The following is a 24407-nucleotide window of genomic DNA, read 5'->3' as shown; positions in this document are numbered from 1 at the left end:
TGTCCAGCTTCCTCTCCAGCTGCCTCCCCAGCTTCCTCTCCAGCTGCCTCCCCAGCTTCCTCCCCCGCAGCCTCTCCAGCTTCCTGCCCACCTTCCTCTCCAGCTTCCTGTCCAGCTTCCTCCCCAGCTGCCTCTCCAGCTTCCTCCCCAGCTTCCTCTCCAGCTGCCTCCCCAGCTTCCTCTCCAGCAGCCTCTCCAGCTGCCTCCCCAGCTTCCTCCCCAGCAGCCTCTCCAGCTTCCTCTCCAGCTTCCTCCCCAGCTTCCTGTCCAGCTTCTTCTCCAGCTGCCTCCCCAGCCTCCTCTCCAGCTGCCTCCCCAGCAGCCTCTCCAGCTTCCTCCCCAGCTGCCTCCCCAGCTTCCTCCCCAGAAGCCTCTCCAGCTTCCTGTCCAGCTTCCTCTCCAGCTGCCTCCCCAGCTTCCTCCCCAGCTTCCTCTCCAGCTGCCTCCCCAGCTTCCTCCCCCGCAGCCTCTCCAGCTTCCTGCCCACCTTCCTCTCCAGCTTCCTGTCCAGCTTCTTCTCCAGCTGCCTCCCCAGCTGCCTCCCCAGCCTCCTCTCCAGCTGCCTCTCCAGCTGCCTCTCCAGCTTCCTGTCCAGCTTCCTCCCCAGCTGCCTCTCCAGCTGCCTCCCCAGCCTCCTCTCCAGCCGCCTCTCCAGCTTCCTGTCCAGCTTCCTCCCCAGCTGCCTCTCCAGCTGCCTCCCCAGCTTCCTCTCCAGCTGCCTCCCCAGCTTCCTCTCCAGCTGCCTCCCCAGCTTCCTCCCCAGCTGCCTCCCCAGCTTCCTCTCCAGCAGCCTCTCCAGCTTCCTCTCCAGCAGCCTCTCCAGCTGCCTCTCCAGCTGCCTCTCCAGCTCCCTCTTCCTCCTCACACACCAGCAGGAAAACACTCCTCATAAGAAAACACCTCCACACAGTTTGTCTGACGTCCATTATCATTTAACCCTTTCCTGCCCACAGAGACTGTCAGTGTTTGTCAGCCAAAACAAAAAGAAAAATCTAAATCAAACTCAAATCAAACTTAAATCAAACGATCAAAGGGGCAGTGATGCACCTTGTGCATTTTGTATCCGCAGACTAAAGAAGTTCAACGTCCATTCAGACACAACTTTTTATCATTAAATTACAACTTTTCTCATAAAATTAGGACTTTTTCTCTCGTAAAACTACTAGTTTATTCTCGAAATTACAACTTTATTCTTGTAATATTTTAAAATGGCCCTAATCCTCCGTCGTAGAAACTAAACGGACAAACCTACCACCGGACTACCGAACAAATAATTAACAAAAGAAAACACTATCCAAAACTAATCTAAATGATGTAAACATCTAGAATAATCACCACAACATTACTCATGTGCAGAAAACGACTGAACGACTGACAGATACCTCTAACAGTCGGTGTGTGATGTCACTCACCGACCAGCGGCGTGGAGCCGTGGACTCGTCCGTCCTGCTCCAGCAGCGGCTGCAGGCGGAGCTGCGCAGTGGCCAGCGTCCTCCAGTCCAGCCCCAGAGCCTGGTGCAGCTCCACGCTCACGCAGCGTCCGTGCACGTACTCCAGGAAGGGCTCGTCCACGCTCACCACGTACTTGGAGGTGAAGCCATATCTGGGTCTCTGGCCCGTCGCCACCGGAGTGGAGTGCAGCTCGAACGAGTAGAAAGAGTACGTGCAGAAGGTGGAGGGCTCGCCGTCACCCAGAGCACGCAGGGCGGCCGGAGACAGCGTGGCGCCGACGATCTGAAGCTCCAGGAGGTTCTCCCCGCGCTCCAGCGCGACAGCTTCAGCAGACTCGTCCGCCTCGTCTTCATCTGTGATCAAGAACCAGACACATTCAGACCTTTTAATGTATAGTATTTTAAAGAAATAATAAAATGAGAACATGACTAGATCTAAATGTTTAAACTTAGGGACTGTTATTTATGAGAGGGAAAGCGGTGGTGCAAAAAGGTGGAGGTATGTCAAATATTTTTTTAAGCACTGGGGAGGGAATTTAAAAAAAAAGATTTTAATATTTTATTATTTCATTTTATTTATTTTTTTTTAATTTTCACTTATAGGAAGACCATACAATTTTCATGGCTGTATTTTTGTATTTATTTTACTTCAAATTTGCATGCGTTCCTACTAGATTTTTTTTCTGAGATTTTTAAAGGGAAAAAAGTAGCGACTTTGAGGTTTTATTAAAATGTCTAAAGAAAAGAAATGAAAATATTTTAAGAATTTTTTTTTCGCTACTTTGGGTTTTTTTTTTTTTTTTTCCTTTAATTTTTTTGGGTGATTTTTAATGAAATCCATGCCTTCCAAGAATGTTTTCTTTAAAAATCTCCAAAAACAAAACCATTTATCAAAGCCAGAAAATGTTGAAACAGAAATTATTGTTGAATATTACATTTTCTGACAGTCCTTGACACATCATGTGTTATTATAGAGGCTTGTGTAACACAATTCCATGACTTTTCCAAAACTTACAGGGTATATTTACTTTTCCAAAATTTTCCAAGGCTTGGAGATTGCTATTTTGCAATTTCCAGGTTTTTCATGACTGTACGAACCTTGTGTGACGTCGGGTTTGAAGATGTAGGTTTTAGTACCGTAGGCGATGTCTCGGAGCTGAGCTGATGAGCAGCAGAGAGAAACACAAAGTTTGAGCTAAGAGACGATGAGACAAACAGAGATTTCACAAAAACAACCTTAGTGGACAGCTGAACGTCAAACACTCACCAAAGTTTTACAGTGACAGAATCGTGTGTGGGTCAAAGTTTTTTCAGTAAACTAAACTAAAAACTAAAACCAGCTGTGGAGAAAAGTCTTTTAAAAAAGCGAAAACAAACTGAAAAAATATTGTGTACTTGCAAAATAAAATAAAAATACATTAATACATTAATTATTCTAGGATTTTAGGACGCTTATTGAATTTTAGGACATTTCCAGGATTTAGGACATAACTACTTTTCATATTAAGATTTTTGTGCACAAACCAAAAATATGAAAACATACAAGTGCAGCTGTAACAAAAATTCAATTAATTATAAGATTAATTGGAAACTATTTCTTTCATTGTGTTAGTCATTTTTCATGCAAAAAAACATTTCATGATTCCTGCTTCTCATATAAACTGTGTGGTCTTGGAATTATTTGAATTATTTAGATTCATTACATTTATCTAAATCTCTATGCATGTGTACTTTTACTTTTAATACATCAATACATTTCTCTAAAAACACATTTATTTTAAGTTTATTTATCAGACATCAGTCTCTCTCCTGCAGAAGTTCTTCTTTTCTGGCGCTTTGTTTCCAGTCTTGTTCATGTGCTGGAGTCTTTGCACACGGCACTAAACCTGCTCTTACATGGTGTTTAGGGGGCTTTACCTGTGCTGACAGGTGATTTATGACCAGTGGGATTTATCATTAAGCTCACCTGGTCAGAGCAGATCTGATGGTTCAAAGTATTTGGTATATCAAGGGTTGACTTCTCTTATTTTTTTTCTAAATTAAGAGAAAATATGTGAGAAATTGAATATTGCTGCATGAGGCCCGCTGATCCGTTAAAGACGAGAGGATCCAGGCGGATGACCCGCATGACGTTTGTTTCCACAGATTTGTTGGATAAATAAATACCTTCCAGTTTCTTGATCCTGGCGGCTCTCGTGTCGAGCAGAGTGGCCTGTCGCTGCAGCTTATGCTCGCTCTCCGCCCTGTCACCGTCCATCCTCTTCATCACAGCGTCCAGCTCCGCCTTCATCACCACAGAGACAGAGACACAACAAACTGAGCACACACACACTTCATCAGGGGACAGAGACACAACAAACTGAGCACACACACACACTTCATCAGGGACAGAGACACGATAAACTGAGCACACACACACTTCATCAGGGGACAGAGACACGACAAACTGAGCACACACACACTTCATCAGGGGACAGAGACACGACAAACTGAGCACACGCTTCGTCAGGGGACATGACACACAGTTGTGTCTGTGTGTATTTGTGTAGTTGTGTAAGTTTGTGTAATTGTGTAGTTGATGTGTAGTTGTGTAGTGACCTTGTATCCCCTGCAGATGTTGCTCTCTGTGCTCAGCAGGTTTCGGGTCTTCTCCAGCTCCTGAATGGTTTCGGCATGAGCGGCTCGCAGCTCTCGGACGGCGCTCTCTGAGCCGCTGCCGCCTCCTTCCTGCACCTCCTTCAGGAAGCCCAGATCTCCACTCTGCTGGGATTTACGCTCCTGAGGAGGAGGAGGAGGAGGAGGAGGAGGAGACGCAGAGAGGAGGTGCAGGGTCATCATGAAGGTATGAACAGGAACATATATATTTCTAGAATTTTAGGGCGTTTCTAGAATCTTAGTTCACTTCAAGATTCAAGATTTTATGACATTTCTGTGATTTTAGGACATCAGTGTCTCAGCTGTGTCCTCTTCGGGGGTGTGGGGGATCCACCTCTGGCTCTTTTTTGATCAACAAGCTCTATTTCAATGCTGTTTTATGCACTCTAACACATTATGGGGACTAAAAGTACAAAAACTATTCATAGTGTCAATCAATTTAGTTTTAGTGTAAATTCTAAAATAGTTGGGGGGCCACCAGGGGCCCTATCAGGGACTAGATTTGGCCCACTGGCTGTAACTTGAGTATCCCTGCTGAAGATATTAAATGTTCTGACCTTGATGAGCAGCAGTGCCTCAGTGAGCTCAGCCACGTCGTACTCATTGTTCTTAAAACACAAAACAGACTTTTTAGATACAGAGGGTCGAAATGATTTATTTAAAAAACATATATATGATTATTCATTTTAAAATCTCACCCTGCTGTAAAATTTCAAGCGATCATTGAGCTCCTCCAGCTGCAGCTTCTGTTCCAGAAACTGGAGCTGAAGTTTCTTATTCTCCTCGGTCAGCTTCTCATTCGAGTCTGAAAAATCAATCACACTGATCAAAATTATTTATCACTATTTGTGTATTTAAATTTTCCAACATTAAAATGATTTGACTCTGGCAAAAAAAAAGATTAATTTGAAAAACATCCTCATCAGTTCTGTCGACTCTTGTGGCCTTTTATCAAGTCACCTCTCTCAGTCTTGATCTTGTCAAGGATTTCATTTTTGTCGACGAGGTCGGCTTTCAGCGCCGCCTCCAGCTGAGCGATCTGCAGCTTCAGCTGCTGCTCCTGGAGCTGCCACTTCTGCTGCCGAGACACATCCAACGCACTGGAAACACACACACACACACACACACACACACACACACACACACACACACACACACACACACACACACACACAGATTCATGGCAGTGAAATGTGGTGACATGTAAGCCTCATCCATGAATCAATAAATTAATCCAATTTCATTTCTATAGCACCTTTCAAACAAATTGAATGCAATTCAAAGTGCTTTACAGTTTGACTGAAAAAAAAAGAGCAGATGAAAAAAAAATCATCTAATATACGTCCAGAAAAGACATCTATATAATGTCCAGAAAAGTAGGGCTGGGCAATATGGAAAAAAGTTGATATCGATATTTATCACAATATCCATCAGATCAGTATTTCTGTGAAGCGTAAAGGTTCCTTTGACTCCTCAGTGAGATATGAAGATATCATCAGGTTAATTTAGGTTTAAATATTTATTTTCTGTCAGACATTGAACATGACAAATATACTGTAGAACAGCATCACCAGCTGGAGGACCTATTCTACTAAAACTCACAGAGGTCCAGGTGCTAAAATTTCCTCCCAGCAAAGGTCCGAGCCGCATACCTAAAATCAGTATTATGGTTATTATTTATTATTTAGCTTTTCTTGTGGTTTGTTTTTTGCCCTCATAGTTCACTGACACAGTTCCATGTGACCATGGTGTGTTGGAGTGTAATAAACATATGATTTATTATTATTTATTAAATTTACCTGAAACAAACTTCAGTAAATTGAAGCACATTGTGCTGATAATAGGCCAACCTCTCCTGACTGCAGGACTCTGACTTCAGCTTCTGTCAAACTTCTGTGCTGTTAATCATTTTACTCAGGAATTAAAAACTTTTGAGTCGGCCTACTTCTCCTATAGCTGCCAACAGCCTGCCGACATTCACAGTTAGAGAAAGGCTGAAAATAAGCTCATGTGCTTGTGGCCCCGGGCCCCCAAAACATTACATCTGCCCCTGGTAATAATAATGAGAGCTCAGCGCGAGCGGCCGGATGAGACACGGAGCGATGCGTCCTGCTGTTTCTAAATAATTCATCCAAAGTCTGATTAAAGCTGAAACTAACACAAAGTCGTCTGTAGAGTCTAAAGAAGTCACTTTCACCTCTGCAGATGTGTCTGTTTCAGACACTTTGGTGCTGTGAGGAGAAGCTGCGCTCTGTTTGTCTGTCTCACTGCGCTGCTGTCGGACCATCGGCTGTTTGATCCGCCATGAAGAAATGCTGTGGCTGTCAAACACTCAGCTGTTCGACAGTCAAAGTCCTTCACTGCATTAGTTTCTCTGCGTCTCTATTCTTATTATCATTTGCTGTTCGTGTTGTCTGTTAAAACACGGCTGTGATGAGTTCTATCAACATTCTATCGACTACGTCTCATATTTCAGTCGAAGAAAAGTTATATCGCGATTGATATCGTTATTGTTTTATCGCCCAGCCCTACAGAAAAGACATCTATATAATGTCCAGAAAAGACCTGTATAGTAAGTCCAGAAAATACATCTATACTACATATATAGATGTACGGATTTGTGGTTTATTATGTGTTTGGTTTATTACATTTGTAGTTTAAAATGTTTGTGGTTAATTATATTTGTGGTTAATTATGTTTGTAGTTTATTATGTTTGTGCTTTCTTAGGTTTGTGGTTTATTATGTTTTTGGTTCATGTCGTTTGTGGTTTATTATGTTTTTGGTTTATCACGTTTGGGGTTTATTATGTTTTTGGTTTATTACGTTAGTGGTTTATTAGCTTTGCTGTAAACCTGCAGAGTTTGTTGCGTCTTTAAATCCAGTAAATAAAAAGGCTTCGTCCTGAAACGAGCCATCAGAGGAGGACTGAGGCTGCTCACCTGTTGACCAGTTTTTCATTGTTGTCCCTCAGCAGGTCTCTCTCCTGCTCTACCTCACTGATCCGCTCCTGTAGCTGCACAACACACGACAACACGTCAAGACACGAGTCCAAGGGGTTAAACTGCATATAAACTATATGTATGTGTATTTGTGTGTGTGTGTGTGTGTGTGTGTGTGTGTGTGTGTTTGTGTGTGTCTTTATGCAAGTATATATGTGTGTATATATATTAAATTTCTATTTAGGTAGTATTCATGAGTAACGTTTTTAAGTTAGGAAGCATATGTAGATTTATTAGTGAATGAATAATGGCGAGGGGGGTGGGATCAGATAAGTTTACACTTCTTCATGCTCCTTTTCTGACATTAGATTCGACTGTTTATTTTGTTTGTTTGTTTTTTTTGCACTATTATTTTGCTAGTTTGTATGTTTATGGTCTTGGGAGAAAAAAAAAGTTACATGTTTCGAAATAAAGATTTAAAATCAATCAGAAGGTGTAATGTCGCTGTAAAACTCATTTGGTGTAAAACAACAAAACTGAAAAAATGGCGGCCACCTGCTCAATCCTGAGCTTAGATATGGCCGCGCTCTGCAGCCGTTTCTCCAGGTCCAAACTCCTCAGCCTCTCGTCTTTGAGCTGAGCCGACAGCTCGTCCACCTTCAGCATCGCAGCATCGTGGCTGGCCTTCAGCGTCCTCTGACTCTGAAACACACGAACACGGCGGAGAAAAACGCCACGGGTCAAACTGTAGATCAGCGTCAGCGTTAATTTCTTGCAGATTTTGGAATAATCTGTTGTCAAGTTGCTAATTGCCCCTATTTTTTTTAAAGAAACTGAGCAAATTTGCTCATGTTTAACAGGGTTAAGCCCTTCCTGACTGAGACAACAGTAATAGTAAACCGGCTAACTAAGTAAATATGAGCTAATTATAATGTTATTTAAGCTTATTAACATTTAAAATGCCAGCTACATGTCTGATGCACAGTCTGTGTGCTTCGTCCTGCTGAAGGAGCTCTGGGTTTTGGTAAAACATCAGCCACAAAAAAACAACCTTTATACTTCACTCTTCACTTTTTTACTTTACGACCGGCGTTCGTGTTTGTTGCTTCTTTCTGACCAGAGCGCTTGAATTTCTGTATGCTGTAATTACGACTGCACACCTGGTATGATAAGATATTTTGGATCAGCAGGCGAGATTCTTCAGAGAGAAAGCAGCCGCAGGTCGCTCTCTGCAGACTATTGATTTATCATTACTGGATCTCAGTCTGCTGTGAACGCCTCTGACCTCTTGCAGTTGCAGAAATCGCCCCTCCAGCTCCGTGACGCTGTTGGAGCGCTCGGACAGCTGCTTCTGCAGTTTGATCATCGTCACGTTGCTGCTGACGTGTGACCTGAGAGAGAGACACAACGTGAAACCCTTCAGATCTTTGTTTACAGACGCAGAAATTCATGTGCAGACCTCCGTCCCCTCTGCTGCGACGAGACCATCCGACCAAACACCGTCCACAGCTCTGAGTGCATACAGACGTTACAAAATGAGACTTTTCAAGATCTATTTTGCAGTTTTAAGGACTTTACTCAAAGCAAATAATCAATTTTTAAAAAATTAATTTTAATTAAATACACATAAATGATGTGATGGATGTCTCTCTTTTCAGTGAAGGGTTATTTATCACACTCTTTTTAGGCAGAACTCTGAAAAAATCCTCAACAAAACCGTTTGAATCCAGAAAAAGTGGAGAGAACTGCACTGTGCTGAGGTCTGAGGCAACAACGACAAAAAATCATCATTCAATTTCTATTTCCAAAAAGAAAGGGCAAAACGGATCATTCACGTTAATGACTAAATTCAAAAAGTCGATAAAAATATAGATACATACATGTAAAATTAGTCATGTGAAAAATGGGACACCCTGATGGGCTGACAAATTATAATTCTTTTTAAGCACTTTTTTCAGGTCATTTACTTGTTTGTCTTTGTTTTTTACTTTTGGTTTTTTTTGAGGTAATTTTCTTGTACTTCATAGATAAGCAAATATGAACTAATTATAATGTAAAGAAAGCTTGTACATATGGGCCCAGACATTAAAATCACATACAAGTTTACCAATATAAATTTCATCCTGCAACTTAACTCAAACATAAAAATTCAAAAGCATTCAACGTTACGCTGAGATCCTAAAAGTATAGTAACACTAAAACAACACATGGAGACAAATGGCACATGGAGAAAAGCAGTATTAAATACCTGGAGTGAGTACTTCATATAGAGCAATCATTTAAAAGGAAAACTAGAACAATATAATAATAATTATTATCATTATTATATTGTTATCATTATTATTATTATTATTATTATTATAGGACTCATTATTTCTTACGCTTACCGTCAAAATTATTAAGATTGACATATCTCACAGAAAATATTTTTAAAAGTGTCAGTACTCTGGGAAGATTATAAAAAAATAATAATCATAACAATAATAACTATTTTTACATTCAAAATTTGTAAAATTCACTGATTTTGTGGGATTTCAAACGGCACAAACAAGTGTCAGGCTAAAAAAAACCTACAGCCAGATCATATTGAAAAAATGTTCAGTGATGGAGAGGAGGATTTTAATGTGAGGGGGAAACGTAAAATGTTTGTAGCACCAGGAAAAGTTCTGACTGTGATTCACGAACGTCACTCGTGTTTAGAGCGCTGGGCGGACTTCGAATCACCACCGGACAGTTTTTAACGGTTTCTCCCTCGTCACAGAGGAACAGCTCACCTCAGGCTGGACGTCTGCTGCTGTCGGACCTGCAGGAGTCTCTCCTCATATTCCGCCTCCTTCCTCCTCAGCTCCTCCCTCAGCAGCTCCGACGCTCCCTCCACCTCCTCCATGTGGCTCCGCTGGAGCTCGATCACGTTTTCCCTGGCACATTTACACAAAGCAAACAGAACATGAACCTCAGCCTGAATTGCTGTTTGGTGAGAGATCTCTTTTTTCTTTGGTCATTAAAATGTATATTTATTTTGGCATTATTCAAAACACACTTTTATACTTCATATGCAAATAAAGATTATGTCGATATAAAATGATCCACAGTCAGACAAAAGAGAAAAAAATGCAAAAACAAAACAAAACCAAATTGGTCAAACTAAACCAGAGAACAACTACAATAAAATAAAATAAAATAAAATAAAACAATAAAATAAAAAAAAAAAACTGACTAAGGATTTGAATAAAAACATCCATGTTACCAGGCAGCCACAGAAAACCCATCCCCGCCCCACGATCCCTCTTCAGCATACATATACATACGCATCCACAAATACACATGCATATATAAACATCTGCTCCACCACCTCTAAGCTGTTACTGCTCAGTGTGAGACACAAAGATTGGACATGTTTGACTAGTTTTTCTCGGGACATCGTTCATGCTGCCTATCATACTTTCAGATTTGGATTTGGATTTTTACTGAATATTTGAGGTTAAACTGTTAGTTCTTGCAACATAACAAATTATAATTCTCATTCTGATGAGTTTCATATTCTTGTAATTAATAATAAAATATTTTCCAGTGTTTTGTCCCCAAATCAGGATCGATGTTATTGTAAAACCGCCCTGAGACATCATGAGATAATCTCCTGCTGCACAGCTGCTCTGTGTGAACACTCACAGGTTGCGGATCTCGGCCCGTGCCTCCTCCAGCAGGCTGTGTCCAAACCGCGGTAAGAGGCCGGTCGGAGGTCTCCCACCGCCCTCCAAACTACGGGTACCTGCAGGAGACAAAACCACAGCGTCCGTAGAGGACGTTACCACAGTCTGACAGTCTGCGTTTCAGGATTTCTGCTGACTCGCTCATTACATTTTATTTTGTGTGCAGAACCAACAGAGACATAAATAAAACTCTACAACATGTTGGAGCAGTGATACTCAACTTAGGGCCCGTGGGCCAAATCTGGCCCATAATAAGCGGCCAACTATTTTCTAACTCACAATAAAAATAAAGTGATGGACTCTGTGAATGGTTTTTGTCCTTTTAGTCTCCATAAGGTGTCAGAGACATAAAACAGCATCAACATAGAGCTTGTTGATCAAAAAAAGAGCCAGAGGAGGATCCCCCACACCCCCGACAGAGGACACAGCTGAGACACTGATGTCCTAAAATCACAGAAATGTCCCTAAATCCTAGAAATGTCCTGAAATTCTGACAAATGTCTTAAAATCCAAGAAACATCCTAAAACCCAAGAGATGTCCTAAAATCTGAGAAAAGGCCTGAATCCACTGTGTTTGGCCCCTGGCCTCCTGTCATTTCATAAAAGTGTCCCCCACGCAAAGACAGTTTAGTGTCCCTGGTCTCTGTCCTGCACGCTTTACATAAAAATATCCATGACGTACTTTTTGGCCGTGTGTGAGACGGGGAGGACGCGTCGTCTCGCAGCTTCTTTAACCCCGAGTTGACTCGTGACTGGACGCGGCCGTACGGCATGGGCCTCCCGCTCTGAGAGCTGATGATCTGCTGCTTGGCCACAAGGAGGCGCTGTTTCAGCCCCTCGTTCTCCGACTGCAGACTCCGCACTTTGTCCTGCAGCTCCTCCATCATCTCCTCCATCTCCACGTCCCGCAGCCTGGACGCCGCCTGTCCTCCGCCCGCCGCCAACTGCTCCATACGCCCACGGTCCTTCACCAGCCTCATCAGCTTAGTGCCCAGCCTGACGGCGAGGGGGTGGGGGGAGGAGAGCGGGACAGGTGGTTAAAGGTGAGAATTAAAAAGACAGGAAATGATCTCGCTGTGTGGAGGTTAAAGGAGCAGTCCACCATTTTACAGATCAAATTCAGTTCTTTCAACAACCTGTGAAAACGCTGTTCAAAGGCTTTGGAAGGAGATTAAAACGTTTAAACGGATAACCCTGATGATGTCACAGTGATGTCATCAGTCTCTGTTACGTACTGCGGTTATGAAGTTTAACCCTTTGCAACCTGAGCACACCGGTTTGCTTTCCTCCAAAAACGTCAGAAGAAGGCAATGAGCAACTTAACAGGAAATGGCCAAAAAATTAGAAGAAAATTAGTAAAAAAGTAAGAAGAGAATTAAAAGTTATAACTATGAACACCACAAACAGTGTTTGTTCCTGCACAGAAACAAACACCGTGTGGAGAGAGAAATTCCCTCAAGGTGTTCTTGAGAAATCTCATTCACAACACTTAGTGAGATAAGGTCACAGGGACCTTGACCTTTGACCACCAATTTCTAATCAGCTCATTGTTGAGTCAACGTGAATGTTTGTGCCAAATTAAAGAAAAACCCTCAAAATGTTAAGGAGATAACGTGTTCAGGAGAACGAGACAGACACAAGGTCACAGTGACCTTTGACCAACAATATCTTCAGTCGGTTCATCCTTGATTTTTAAAGTGGACGTTTAACTGGTATTTTAATGATAATATGTGTCTCACTTCTTAATCTTGTCGTCCTGTTTGTGAACATGCTGCTTGAGGAGTAGGGTCTCCTCGTGGAGGCGCAGGAACCGGTCCTCCAGCTCCTCCCTGGACACCCGCGAGATGTCCTGATGCACCCGGGCATTCTGATACACCGATGAATCTGTCACCGTTCAAAAAAACCCAAACACATGTTCATTTGTTTTTACATTTTTACTCATGTAAAATCAGCCTGAACTAAACCGCATTCATTCAGCCTGCTTACTGTATATCAGTGACACTCAACTTACGGTCTGCTGGCCAAATCTGGCCCATAATAAGCGGCCAACCATTTTCTAACTCACAGTAAAATTAAAGTGATGGACTCTGTGAATAGTTTTTGTCCTTTTAGTCTCCATAAGGTGTCAGAGACATAAAACAGCATCAACATAGAGCTTGTTGATCAAAAAAAGAGCCAGAGGAGGATCTCCCACACCCCCGACAGAGGACACAGCTGAGACACTGATGTCCTCAAATAGTAGAAATGTCCTCAAAACTTAGAAATGTCCTAAAAATCCAAAAGATTTCCTCAAATCCTAGAAGTGTCCTAAAATAATCAGAAATGTCTTATAATTCTAGAAATGCCCCAAAATCCCAGAAATGTTATAAAGTCCTAGAAACTTCATAAAATCCTAAAACTTCCTTAAATCCTAGAAATGCTACAATATTCTAGAAATGTTCTGAAATCTGAAACATGCTAAAAATGTCCTAATATCCTAGAAACCTCCTTTAATCCTAGAAACTTACTCAAATCCTCAAAAAACATTTTTATTAGTTTGTGTCCCTGCTGTAAATACAGCATATACTGTTATTTAAAGTTACTCCTTTAAGCATCATATTAGTCACTTATACAATTTCAAGTTGAACCCAGTGAAGCCCTCTGTGCTGAGCATAGAAACAACATGGAGACCTGCTGCCAGTCGGGACAAGTTGACTGTGATGTCTCTGACTGGGACATCTGCTGCTGTCTCATCGAGTACAGTGGACATGTTTCAATCTGGAGATGAGAAGACCCTTCGTTAGACACAATTTATATCCACTTTAAACCAAACAAAACAAAAACTGTGTCGGTATATGTAGCCTGAAATGGCAATAAATGGCTCTGTGGTTGTGGGAGACAAAGTAGCGCGAAACTCCATAAACAAAGCCATAAAAATTAAAACAAATGCCTCTGCTATATGTAAAAACACGCAGTGGTTCAAGAAGTGAAATATTTTACTAAAATGTGTGTCTCCTCGTGTAATCGGCATACAGCTGACACACCAAGAGCTTTTCATTTTAATGAAATCTAAAGTTTTTGATGACAAAGAGACCCTGCTGACACCGCAATCACCTTGTTGGATAAACCGGGGCTACGAGGCGAGCTGGTTCTTAAATTTAACTTTATACTTAAAAACGCGCTGCTTGTTGTCTTGAACATGAGCCGAACTGAATTTAGACATCTCCCGATTCTTCAGTGTTGGGAGCCAAATATCTGCATTATTGTGTACCTTTACCTGAGCCGGTGAGAGGAAAAAGCTGCGAGAATTTAAACGGACTCTGGCTTCACATCCTCTACACTGATTTAAAAGATTATCTTAGATGCGTCATGTAATTCACATGTATGGTCGCGTTTAAATGTCTTAAAACGTCAGGAAAAGTATGTGTGATGTAAAACAATCATAAAATTCAGAGTTTGTTGTAGTTTTATTCAGTTAACTTTATCAAATCTCAATCGGGCGGCGAGTTTACGTTAGCTAGCGACGTTAGCTAGTTAGCTCGCCTACCTCGGCCGCTCTTCTAATTAACGTCACAGTTATTGCATATATAACTTCATAGCTTATTAACTTGTTAAACGATTTCCAGGCTCCCTTCATAAACATTTCTTACCGGTTAAAACGACTTTATTCAGTCCAGAGCGACGGTTGCTACTGAAAACATATCTGTTCGTCATGTCGTTATGACACAACACGCATGCGCGGAGTGAGAAGATTGCTGGGAAACGTAGTTTTCTCTTAAGTAAATTTAAATGCCACTAAAGGTGCTTTGACATGCTTAAAAAATGACTCCAAACATGTTTTATCTCTCACTGTAAAGCTGTCAGATTATTTACCACACTTTTATTTAACTGGAGAACGTAAATAAAAGTGCAGAGTGAATGCTGTATGTGTAAATCTTTGAGTAAAATTGATTGAAAAAAAACTACAAAATGTTTGCTTTAAAGACCACCAACAACTTAAAGAAAAATGTCATTTTTTGTAAATTGCCAAAAATTTAAATAAATTAAAATAAAAAATGCCAAAATGTTTTCTTTAAAACGCACTCATATATTTTTTTTAAGAAATCAAAAGCCAAAATGTCTCCTTAAATAGATTATCTACAAACTTGTAAGAAAAAAAGTAATGGCCAAAACATTTCCTTTCAAATTTTCCCAAATATTTAAAGAAAACAAAATAAATCTCCAAGATATTTTTTAAACCACTAAAAAAAATAATTAAAGAAATGACGAAAATGAGCAAAAAAAATTTCCAACAAAAAAGAAATTGCCAGAACGTTTTTGGAAAAATCTTAAGATTCCCAAAAGTTTGGGTCACATGTTTGCTTTCAAAATTGACGTTAAAATAAAAACAAAATACAGCCACTTGAAGTTGTCTGACCCTCCCCGAAGCCAAAATTAAAAAAAAGTCTCTCCCTCATGCTTGAAAAATTATTTGACATGCCTCTGCCTTTGAACCACCCCCTGCCCTCTCATAAATAACCAACAGTCCCTTACCTCTTTTTATTTCCATTGCAGTGCTCCCTGTGTCTCCTGTGGAAACCCATCAGCTCTATTTCAGCTGCTCTCCGTGATCTTTTCCCGAGACAGTCTTTGTGGAGGGACACTGGGCCAATTTGAGGACTTTGTCCGACCTGACTTTACATGTAGGCCTGTTTATGAGCAGCGTGGCGGTGAGACGCCTCAGTGGTGTACGCAGAAATGTGGAAGCGAGTCGACAGGCGTGCTGTCAGCTGTCCGCCTCTCATGAATTGGCAATGGAGCTCATTTAGCAGCCTGAGATGAGTGTGCCGGCCGGACAGAACGAGTTCACTCTGCATGGCAGGCTCACGGCCTGCTGCGCAGCGATCGCTGGGCCGTGAAGCCTCCCATCACCGCTGCTTCTCCCAGCCCTGACCTTTGACCCCTCCCAGCATCTCTTCAGGCCGAGGCGAGCCGGGACGCTGCAGTACGAGCTGGAGCAAAATGTGTGTCTGTCAGCGGCAGATTGTCAGAGTCGGCCTGTCGTTGAAATCTATGATGCCTGCCGACCGTCTGCTCAACAGGCCGTGCCTCCGCCTCCACGCAGCGACTGTCAAGTGCACCATCAGACGCCCTCTCACCTTCAGCACCCCCACACATTGTAATATAGGCAGATTTCTGTCTATATTTCAAGAAAGAAACCTGTCAGGCTGGTGCGAGTCAGGACGTTCAACGTGATGAAGCCCCTGAAAAAATCACAAACTGTGATGGAGGAACACTGAGATCCAGTCTCAGATCCAGGGAGATGCGTCCAAGTCTTCAGGCCCAAATGCTTTACAGACAGCCCCTGATCTAAATATGTATCTTTCCTATCTCTCAAAAATAAGGATAGGAAGCTGGGTTTTTCTTATTTGACCTTCCCCAAAGCTATTAACTTTTTTTCTTGAGCTTCTTTGAGTGACACAGAGAAAAGTTTGTCCTACATGATGTGAAATAGACTCCACAATAGACGCGCCTTCAGAGTCCTCCGACCACTCAAAGAGCTTTGACGCTACATGTCAAAATCTCCCATTCGCACACATACAGTATATCCGCACATTGGTGGCCGAGGCAACCGCACAAGGCGTCACCTGCTACCCAGTAACCGTTCTCACGCACTCACACTCAGATGATGCAGCATTAGGATCAGTCTGGGGTTCAGTATTTCACACAAGGATACTTCGACATGTTGAGTGGAGGAGCCGGGGATTGAACCGCCAACCTTCAGATTAGTGGACATCCTGCTGTACTCACGGATCATTGGAAATTTGAAAATCCAACAATAATTTCTGTTTCTGGCTCAAACATGGTGTTAAGTGAAAAAATTACCAAAAATGTTAAAAGAAGAAAAAAATGTCAAAATATTTGAAAATTACCATAGATTTAAAAACAAAAAAAAAATCCCAGTTAAGTTTAAAATTTGATAGAAAATAATTGTCATATATTTTAAAAGTTTAAAAAAATGTTCAAGACAAAAAAATCTCCCAAAATATTGTAAATACTTTAGTAATTACAATGGGGGAGAGCAAACTTGAAAATATATATAATTGGTGGGGGGTTTGGTGGTACTCCCCCAGAAAAAAAAGGAATTTAAATTTTACATCACCTGCACAAGTCTTTACTACGGGTGTATTTTGAACCCAATTGTAGCACAACGGACCACAGAATGAATTTGCAATGTCTTTGACTGTTTGTCTCTTCTGTCTCTGCGCTGAGATCCGTCGATCAGCTGTGTGATCAGCTGAATGTGTTTTTTGTTTCATTGGGCCTGCTTTTTCATCAGCTGTTGAAAATGGTAAAATTAATGTTTTGGGCTCAGTCTGGTTCGGACAGGAATGTGCGGCCCGAGCCACACTCGAGTATCCAAATGCGCACACACCTGGCGCACAGTCTGTATTCAGGCACTTTTCAAAAAAACGGTAACTATTTAAGCGCATGTTCTGTATTAACTCTATAACCAGTAAAACACACAGTGGTAAGGACTGTGCACCACAGACTGTGTGCATCTGTGCGTTTTGATCACCACGATGATGCGCCGGTCAGTTCACGGTGACACGGTTCAGTACTATCACCTGACTGTTTCATCCTCATCTATCTTCTTTTGTTTCTGTTGTGGTACATAACGCCACTATGCTCAGCAGACTCAGTGCTGCCTCCACATTTCTCAATAATCCAAAGACACGTCCACAGGACTCAGATCAGTCGATAGAGAGCGCGGTGTGTCATAGTTTCCCCTGATGAGGAGATAAAGAGGAGAAGCTGTTGCGACCGCAGAGAGAGCTGATAAGGGGAGTGGTGTCAGCGTTTGCACGACTCTCAGCAGCAGAGCTCTACTTCCTGCTGTTTGCTGTCCCCACCAACATTCACACGTTCGCTCTGACACTTCCCACCTCCCCAAGGACGACGACTGCTGCCTCCTCTTCAGGTTTGTTGGTGAGGAGAAGCTTGTTCTGTGGATGACCTCTGACCTTTGGTCCGACATCTCCACAGCACCTGAAGACTTGAAACTGCATCAGTGTCCCCAAAATCCCCACTAAACTCAGACCAGACAAGACAGACAAGTATACTGACTATTGTTTGGCCTGGGAAAGTTAATGAACTAGTTTACTGTAACTTCTGCTGTTCCACCAGAACTTGCAGCCATAATCCTTTCTACAGTTCCAGGAATAAGGAGGACAGCTTTGCTCACTGAGCTCCCAGCCCTTCAGGGCCTTTTTTGTTCTGTCTCTGTACAGCACTGACGCTGAGTTTAGCTCTGTGTGTCCACAAACAGAGACATACTTTATCCTTCATTTCTGGCTCACAGTAATGGCAGGAAAATTTCAACTGATAGGCTTTCGCAACAAGTGTCACATGACATTCTTGCTCACAATTTAATCTTGCGCGATGGATTTGAAGACACAAATTTCGCATTTTCGTGTCCATCGCGTCGCATCCAACGCATCCATTGGGCTACCCGACTTGAATTTGTATCTTTACGTTGACTTTCTGTGTAAACTCGCAACACGAAACGGTCGCGCTGTGGAAAAGTAGCAGTGTCATCTTCATGAGGGCACTGGACGGTGTGGACAGCTCGGATGGACAGTCCCCGTAGCCTCGATCGATTCCTACGCTGCAAACCCGGTTCTCTCCCATTGGACGGCTTCATCATCTGCTGATACTTCATTGGGTTATATGAGATCATGATGGCAGCATGTCAGACCTCCTTATATCCGGTCTTTTGTCCCACAGCCTCTCTGCTGCAAAGTTCGTCGGTTCTAAATCGTCATATTGGAGCACAGAGGCTGCACCGGCTGTTCAGAAAATTAAGTCTTTCTCAGGCTGATTAAAGGAAGCTTGCAGCATCTCTGGGGCACAGGCAAATCAAGACAGTTTTTTTATAAAGTCCATTATCACAAATCACAGTTTGCCTCAGAGGGCACATCCCTCTGCCCTTAGACCCTCACATGAAACCTCAGGAGGAGCGACTGAGTAGGGATCCCTCTTCAGGACCGCCAGACGTGCAACAGATGTCATAAATAAATTAAATTACAGTAATGAAAAAATGGAAAGAGAAAGAGAGAGGGGAAGAGACAGGGAGAGATGCACAACAATAATGGTAACAATAACATATTATATAACAATAGTGAGAAACAAAATTAATAAATGCAAGTTATGATAGCATGTGGTGTTACATGCAAATATCATAGGTGTTGATAAGAGTCCCATGCGTATATTAATATCGGAGGCATGACTGATAATAATGGCAGTAGACGGTCACGTCGAGCAGGGTCACGGCAGTGGTGCAATCCAGGCCACGACACAGGCGCAGCCTCAGACTGTAACGGGTGTATTTTGAACCCAATTGTAGCACAACGGACCACAGAATGAATTTGCAATGTCTTCATTTAAATTCACCAGCACACAGAAATAATTTAGCAGTTCTTGATATCTTCTCAAAAAACACAGGTCAAAGAGCTCAAAAAACAAAATCACTGGGCTCGGAGAGAGAGAGCTGAACCCGAGCTGAGTGATAACCTCTAAAACAAATCTCTGTCCGTTCTCAGCAGTTTCACAGAGGAGCAGGCAAAATACTGTGGTGTATTATGCTCCGTTTCTTAAGGTTCTTATTTCGGTTAGGCAAGGAGGCCTCGAGGTCAAAGGTCTAGGGATGGTTATAAGCAGTCCAGACAGGCAAGAGTTAATTAATAGGTGACCATAACGTCGAAGCGAAAAACAGGCAAGGGACAAGCAGCAGAGACGATGAAGCCAGGTAACCTGTCCACAAACCAGCGAGGCAAAAGTGTTTTTTACCAGGCGTACACTCACGGGCAGTGCGTGCAGCCAAAAAAAACAACAGGAAAACTCATGCTGAAGTGTTGCAGAGAAAAGCGTCAAACAGCCAAAGGCAACAAAAAAACCAGGAGGACCAAGGCAAAACTGGTGATCGGGGAGAGAAGGCTGTGGAGTTTTTCCGGGAAGCAGAAAAGGCAGCTGAGTCGAGGACGGGCGAGGTTGTAACTGGGAGATCAGGCAGAGAAACGCTGTAATGTCTCACATGGCAAAGAACAATCTGGCAACTAGGTGAGTGTGAGTCTTTATGTTTAAGTCTTTATGCTGGGCTTGATTGCTGGTGATCAGCTTCAGGTGAGTGTATCAGGTGAGTGAGAGCAGGTGTGTGGAGTCCAGGTTAGTGAATCTGCAGACTGTGACACAGACAGAACCACAGCTACAGCGCAACCAAGACCACGATCCAGGCCAGCCGGAGATACAGCACCAGTGCAGCCACAGGTGTCCCCCCAACCCCCAGCAAGCAGGTTTGAGGAGGACAAACAGAGCAGAAGCAAAAGACCAAAGTCTCTCGACTTCTCCTCGGTCATAAAGTTCAGTGAAAACAGGGAGTGGTGTTTGGCCGTCAAGGTGGGAAAGTACACGCTCTTTTTCACTTTTGATGTTTAAACTATCTACATATAATTTAGTCCTTCAGTGTTGATAAAGTTCGCTTCATGTTTCCAAACCTCTGCTGATCGACATCAAACACTTGATATGAGAAAACCAAACCGTCCTTTGGCAGGCCAATAAATCAATAAGATGGTTTTAACAGAGATTCACTGTCAAACATGGTGAATATTTGATCCACACGTGTAAAAGCAGCAACACCACAGTGTCAAAATCACTCTGAGGTAAGTGAAGGATATTCAGCATCCTGTTCAAGTTTCCACTGGTGATGAAGAGATAAAGACGTGACGATGTTCAAACCGCAGAGCGAAGCTGCTGATGAGGGCTGACACGGAGCTCATGAGGTAACAGTGTTGGTCGGACTCTCAGACGGAGACCTCGGAGCAGAATGGCTGCAGTCACAGAGCTCTGCTTCCTGCTGTTTGCTCTCATCAACAACATTCACGCACAACAACTCATCAGCATCAAGCGGGAACGGGACTCTTACAGCTTCAGTCTCCCCGAGGAGGCCGACTCCTGCCTGATCTCCAGGTTTGTTGGTGAGGAGAAGCTGGTCCTGCTGAACACCTCTGACCTCTGGTCCCACAACTCCACGGCACCTGAAGACCAAAGCTGGCGACTCTCGGTCGTCAGCACGCACAACATCTCTTCTTACGAGATCCACGACCTGACCCACTCAGACTCCGGCCCGTACCGAGAGGAGTGTTGGACCGACGGCAGAGTCACACACGACAAGACCACCACCGTCATCGTCTGCAGTCAGGTGACTGTAGGAGGATTTATTAAAGTGACACCTGGAGGAGCACGGGATCTGACATGTTTCGGAGCGACTGACCATCAGGACGTCCTGTGGCTCAGACGTGAGTTTGGATACGAACAGGAAATATGGAGCAGAGTTTTTGGGGACAATGAGACATCAGTGATGAATGATGATGGAAGAAGATACCAAGTGGAGAAAAACACATCAGATCTTCGAGTTTTTAACTTCACAACAGCAGCCAAGACAGAGTTCAGCTGTCTGAGGATGGACCAGCAGCAGTGTGTCAGCAGTTACTCTATAGGGTTACAACTGTATTTAGAGACAATCTACCGCTCAGAGGGACAGACGGCTGTGCTGCCGTGCACTCTCACTGATTTCAGTGATGATCAGCCGCCACAGTGGAAGATCGCCAACATCTACAAGGAACAACCAAACCAGATTGTGTCCTCAGTGGACCAAAACTACTCTCTGGTGTTTTCATCACTGATGTTAAATAACACAGGTCAGTACGACTGTCAAACTGCTGTCAGTCTGAAAAGGTATCAGCTGGTGGTGTGTCCTAAATTTGGTCCTCCTGCTGTCGAGCTCTTCTCAGAGGGAGAAAACGTCACTCTCACATGCAAAGATCAGGAAAAGGGTGAGCTGTCTGTTTGGTTCTTCAAGTCAAACCGAACAGAAGGCAGAGTTGTAAATCTAGGGTTTGGTCAGAGTCTGAGCAGAGTGAGTCGGTCTGATAAAGACGGGAGTTTGTTTGTCTCTAATGTCTCTCTGAAGGACGCAGGAGAGTATTGGTGTGCAGTTGCGGACACAGATCAGTGTGTCTTATCCAGTAAAACGGTGTTAAAGTACAGAGATCCGTTTGGGGTTCACTCCACCTTCTACAAAGTGAGATGGGCGGTGCTCAGCGCTCTGCTGCTGACGCTCTGTGTTGTTGTGGTCGCTGTGAACCGGAGGACCAGGACCACTTATCACTGAATTTACCCAAAACACACTTTTTCAGATTTGGAAACCGGCAAATCAGTAACTCAGTAAAAATGATGTTAAAAGATGCTGAAAGAGAAGGAGTGCATGAAAATCGGTTTCTGAGCGTAATAATTGATCATTAATTCTGTTGGAAGCAACAGAAAGTCAACAGAAGTCAAAACAAAAATGTCTGAAACTGCTGTGATGTTGTATGAAATCAAAGACGTGTTGGCTGTTAAATGTTGTAGTTTCCTTATTTTTATGAATTACACACATTATTTTTAGCCATGTTTTTTTAGCTTACCATTACTAATATTATCAATCAGAATCAGAAATGCTTTATTGATCCCCGAGGGGAAATTACCTTTAGTTACAGATGCTCCTATTCAAAAGTCTTAAAAGAAGTAGGAAAGTGTAGAATGTATCAATAAAATTTAAACATAAGTATTAACATAACATGAATATATCTAAACACTAAAGTATAAATATAAATGTACATTTGTTCTTGTTTCTACAATGTGATAAATAAATCAACAGATTGCCAACATGGGTTGTATCCATGTGAAGATGCATTTCATGTATTCTTTTCTGATTTTATTTCACTTTTACCTGCAGGTTTTATTATGTCTTTATGTCCTCTATGTCTTTTCATGTGACGCACTTTGTGAATGTAATTTCCTCTGCATTTCTTGTGTGAAAGGTTCTGTCTAAATAAAGTTCATTATTATTATCATCATGATTATAATTGTTATTATCATCATCATTTATTATTATTATTATTATTATTATTATTATTATTATTATTATTTTTATTCTTATTATTATTATTATATTTTATAACACTGTTAACTCCCAAAAATCAATGGGTACCAACAAAACAACAAATCTGCGATACAAGCGAAAATAAGAGAAAATGTGTCGGTATAGAGTTTCTTGCATGAGGCCTAGTGTGTGTGTGTGTGTGTGTGTGTGTGTCTGTGTGTGTGTGTGTGTGTGTGTGTGTGTGTGTGTGTGTGTGTGTGTGTGTGTGTGCGTGCCTGTGAAGCTCAGAAGTGTCTCTGATGTGACACTAGGTGGCAGCTGGTGAACACGAGAGACGAACTGAGCGTCCTCGTCCTCTCAGCAGAGACAACATTTAACCTCTGTGTTCATGTGACGGCGAGCAGTGGCATCGTGCACTGAACGTGTACACTCTGACAGCTGGGTTAACCCCGTAACGCCTGGATCCACACCAGCTTCTCTGTGCTGCGTTTACACACCTGCATTGAGCATATAGTTCTCTTGTTTTATTGAAATGACCATGCGCATGTTATGTATTCTGCAAAAAAATAGTATAGATAGTTAAATAAAGTAGGATTGTATGAGTACACTGACTCTCTGGGCCTCTTTCCCCTTATTTTTGCTCATATCCAGGATTTGTTCTTATTTTGTTAGTACCCACTGATTTTTTGGTTTCACCAGTGTTTTCTTGATTTAGCTTTTCTCTTATGTGAGAAAAAAATGTATGAGCGGTCCAGAGCACTCAAAGCCAGATAAGAGAAAAACGTCTCATTCTTACAGTCCACAAACTGTCGTCCAACACAAGGAAAAATACGTTTTATATTTGAGTAACATTTCAAAATGCATGAATATAATTTATTATATTAAGACTGGGAAATATACTATATTTGGTCTATTGATCCAAGTTACTGTAATTTCTGTTACTGTGTGTCGCTCTGCTGACCAGAGCTGAATATAACTAAGTACATTTACTCAAATACTGTATTCAAGTACAAATTTAAGATTACTTTTACTTTACTTGAGTATTTTAATCTCATGCCACTTTCCACTTCTACTCCACTACAATTCAGAGGGAAATATTAGACTTTTTACACCAATACTTTTGTGAGATAACTACTTTACAAATTAATAGTTTTTCACACAAACCAAAAATATGAAAATATACAAGTGCAGCTGAAACAATTAGTTGATTAATTAGAAATTAAGTGGAAAGTTTTTCTTTCATTGTGTGAGTCATTTTTCATGTAAAAAGTATTTCAAGGTTCCAGCTGCTCATATAGATTGTGTGAATGAGGACTTGCTGCTTTTTCTTTTAACTATTTTAATCATTTTGAGATATTAAATGTATTTAAACCTTTTTGCATGTGTACTTTTACTTTTAATACTTAAATGCATCTTCCTGAAATCACGTTAACGTTGTTTATCTAACAGATCATCCGTCTCTCTCCTGCAGAAGTTCTTCTTCTTTTTGGACTTTTTTGGCGTCATGTCCCCAGTCCTGTCCATGTCTTTGCACACGGCACTAAACCTGCCCTTATATGGTGTTTAGGGGGCGTTACCTGTGCTGACAGGTGACTTTTTTACATTTCTCAGATGTTAGGATGTTTTTAGGATTTTAGGATGTTTCAGGGATTTCAGGATATTTGTAAGATTTTATGATGTCTCTGATGTTAGGACATTTCTAGGATTTTAGGA

General features: G+C 42.1%; 2 protein-coding genes across 6 annotated transcripts in view; one reads left to right on the top strand and one right to left on the bottom strand.

Annotated features, from left to right (window-relative positions):
- Positions 1 to 14486, bottom strand: part of rpgrip1l (RPGRIP1 like) — a 31981-nt gene extending 17495 nt beyond the window's left edge. For all 5 annotated transcript variants that reach the window (XR_015776915.1, XM_088079548.1, XM_088079547.1 and 2 more), the window contains exons 1-16: positions 14386 to 14486; positions 13427 to 13513; positions 12496 to 12640; positions 11439 to 11752; positions 10716 to 10815; positions 9821 to 9964; positions 8332 to 8437; positions 7602 to 7748; positions 7047 to 7120; positions 5067 to 5206; positions 4805 to 4911; positions 4664 to 4714; positions 4050 to 4229; positions 3618 to 3735; positions 2550 to 2612; positions 1413 to 1805 (exon numbers count right to left, since the gene is read on the bottom strand). Coding sequence is in view for 4 of the 5 variants with exons in the window: in XM_088079548.1 (XP_087935674.1) it covers positions 1413 to 1805; positions 2550 to 2612; positions 3618 to 3735; positions 4050 to 4229; positions 4664 to 4714; positions 4805 to 4911; positions 5067 to 5206; positions 7047 to 7120; positions 7602 to 7748; positions 8332 to 8437; positions 9821 to 9964; positions 10716 to 10815; positions 11439 to 11752; positions 12496 to 12640; positions 13427 to 13505 (2161 nt within the window). In the remaining variant the exon portion in view is untranslated. The remainder of the gene's footprint in view (positions 1 to 1412; positions 1806 to 2549; positions 2613 to 3617; positions 3736 to 4049; positions 4230 to 4663; positions 4715 to 4804; positions 4912 to 5066; positions 5207 to 7046; positions 7121 to 7601; positions 7749 to 8331; positions 8438 to 9820; positions 9965 to 10715; positions 10816 to 11438; positions 11753 to 12495; positions 12641 to 13426; positions 13514 to 14385) is intronic.
- Positions 14487 to 20574: 6088 nt separating this feature from the next.
- Positions 20575 to 22665, top strand: LOC148189070 (uncharacterized). The gene has a single exon (XM_088079425.1). It carries the CDS (start codon positions 20598 to 20600, stop codon positions 21942 to 21944), a length of 1347 nt encoding a protein of 448 aa, XP_087935551.1. The 5' UTR covers positions 20575 to 20597; the 3' UTR covers positions 21945 to 22665.
- The last annotated feature ends 1742 nt before the right edge of the window (positions 22666 to 24407 follow it).

The sequence above is a fragment of the Plectropomus leopardus genome, chromosome 7, assembly GCF_026936395.1.
Source record: "Plectropomus leopardus strain MGB_pleo_1.0 chromosome 7, ASM2693639v1, whole genome shotgun sequence".
NCBI classification, from domain to species: Eukaryota; Metazoa; Chordata; class Actinopteri; order Perciformes; family Serranidae; genus Plectropomus; species Plectropomus leopardus.
The sequence above is the reverse complement of the archived record's forward strand: the minus strand, read 5'-3'. Positions and strand labels throughout refer to the sequence as shown.

What these genes read in the sequence shown, in the direction of transcription:
- LOC148189070 (XM_088079425.1), top strand. Translation starts at nt 20,598, where the DNA reads ATGGCTGCAGTCACAGAGCTCTGCTTCCTGCTGTTTGCTCTCATCAAC.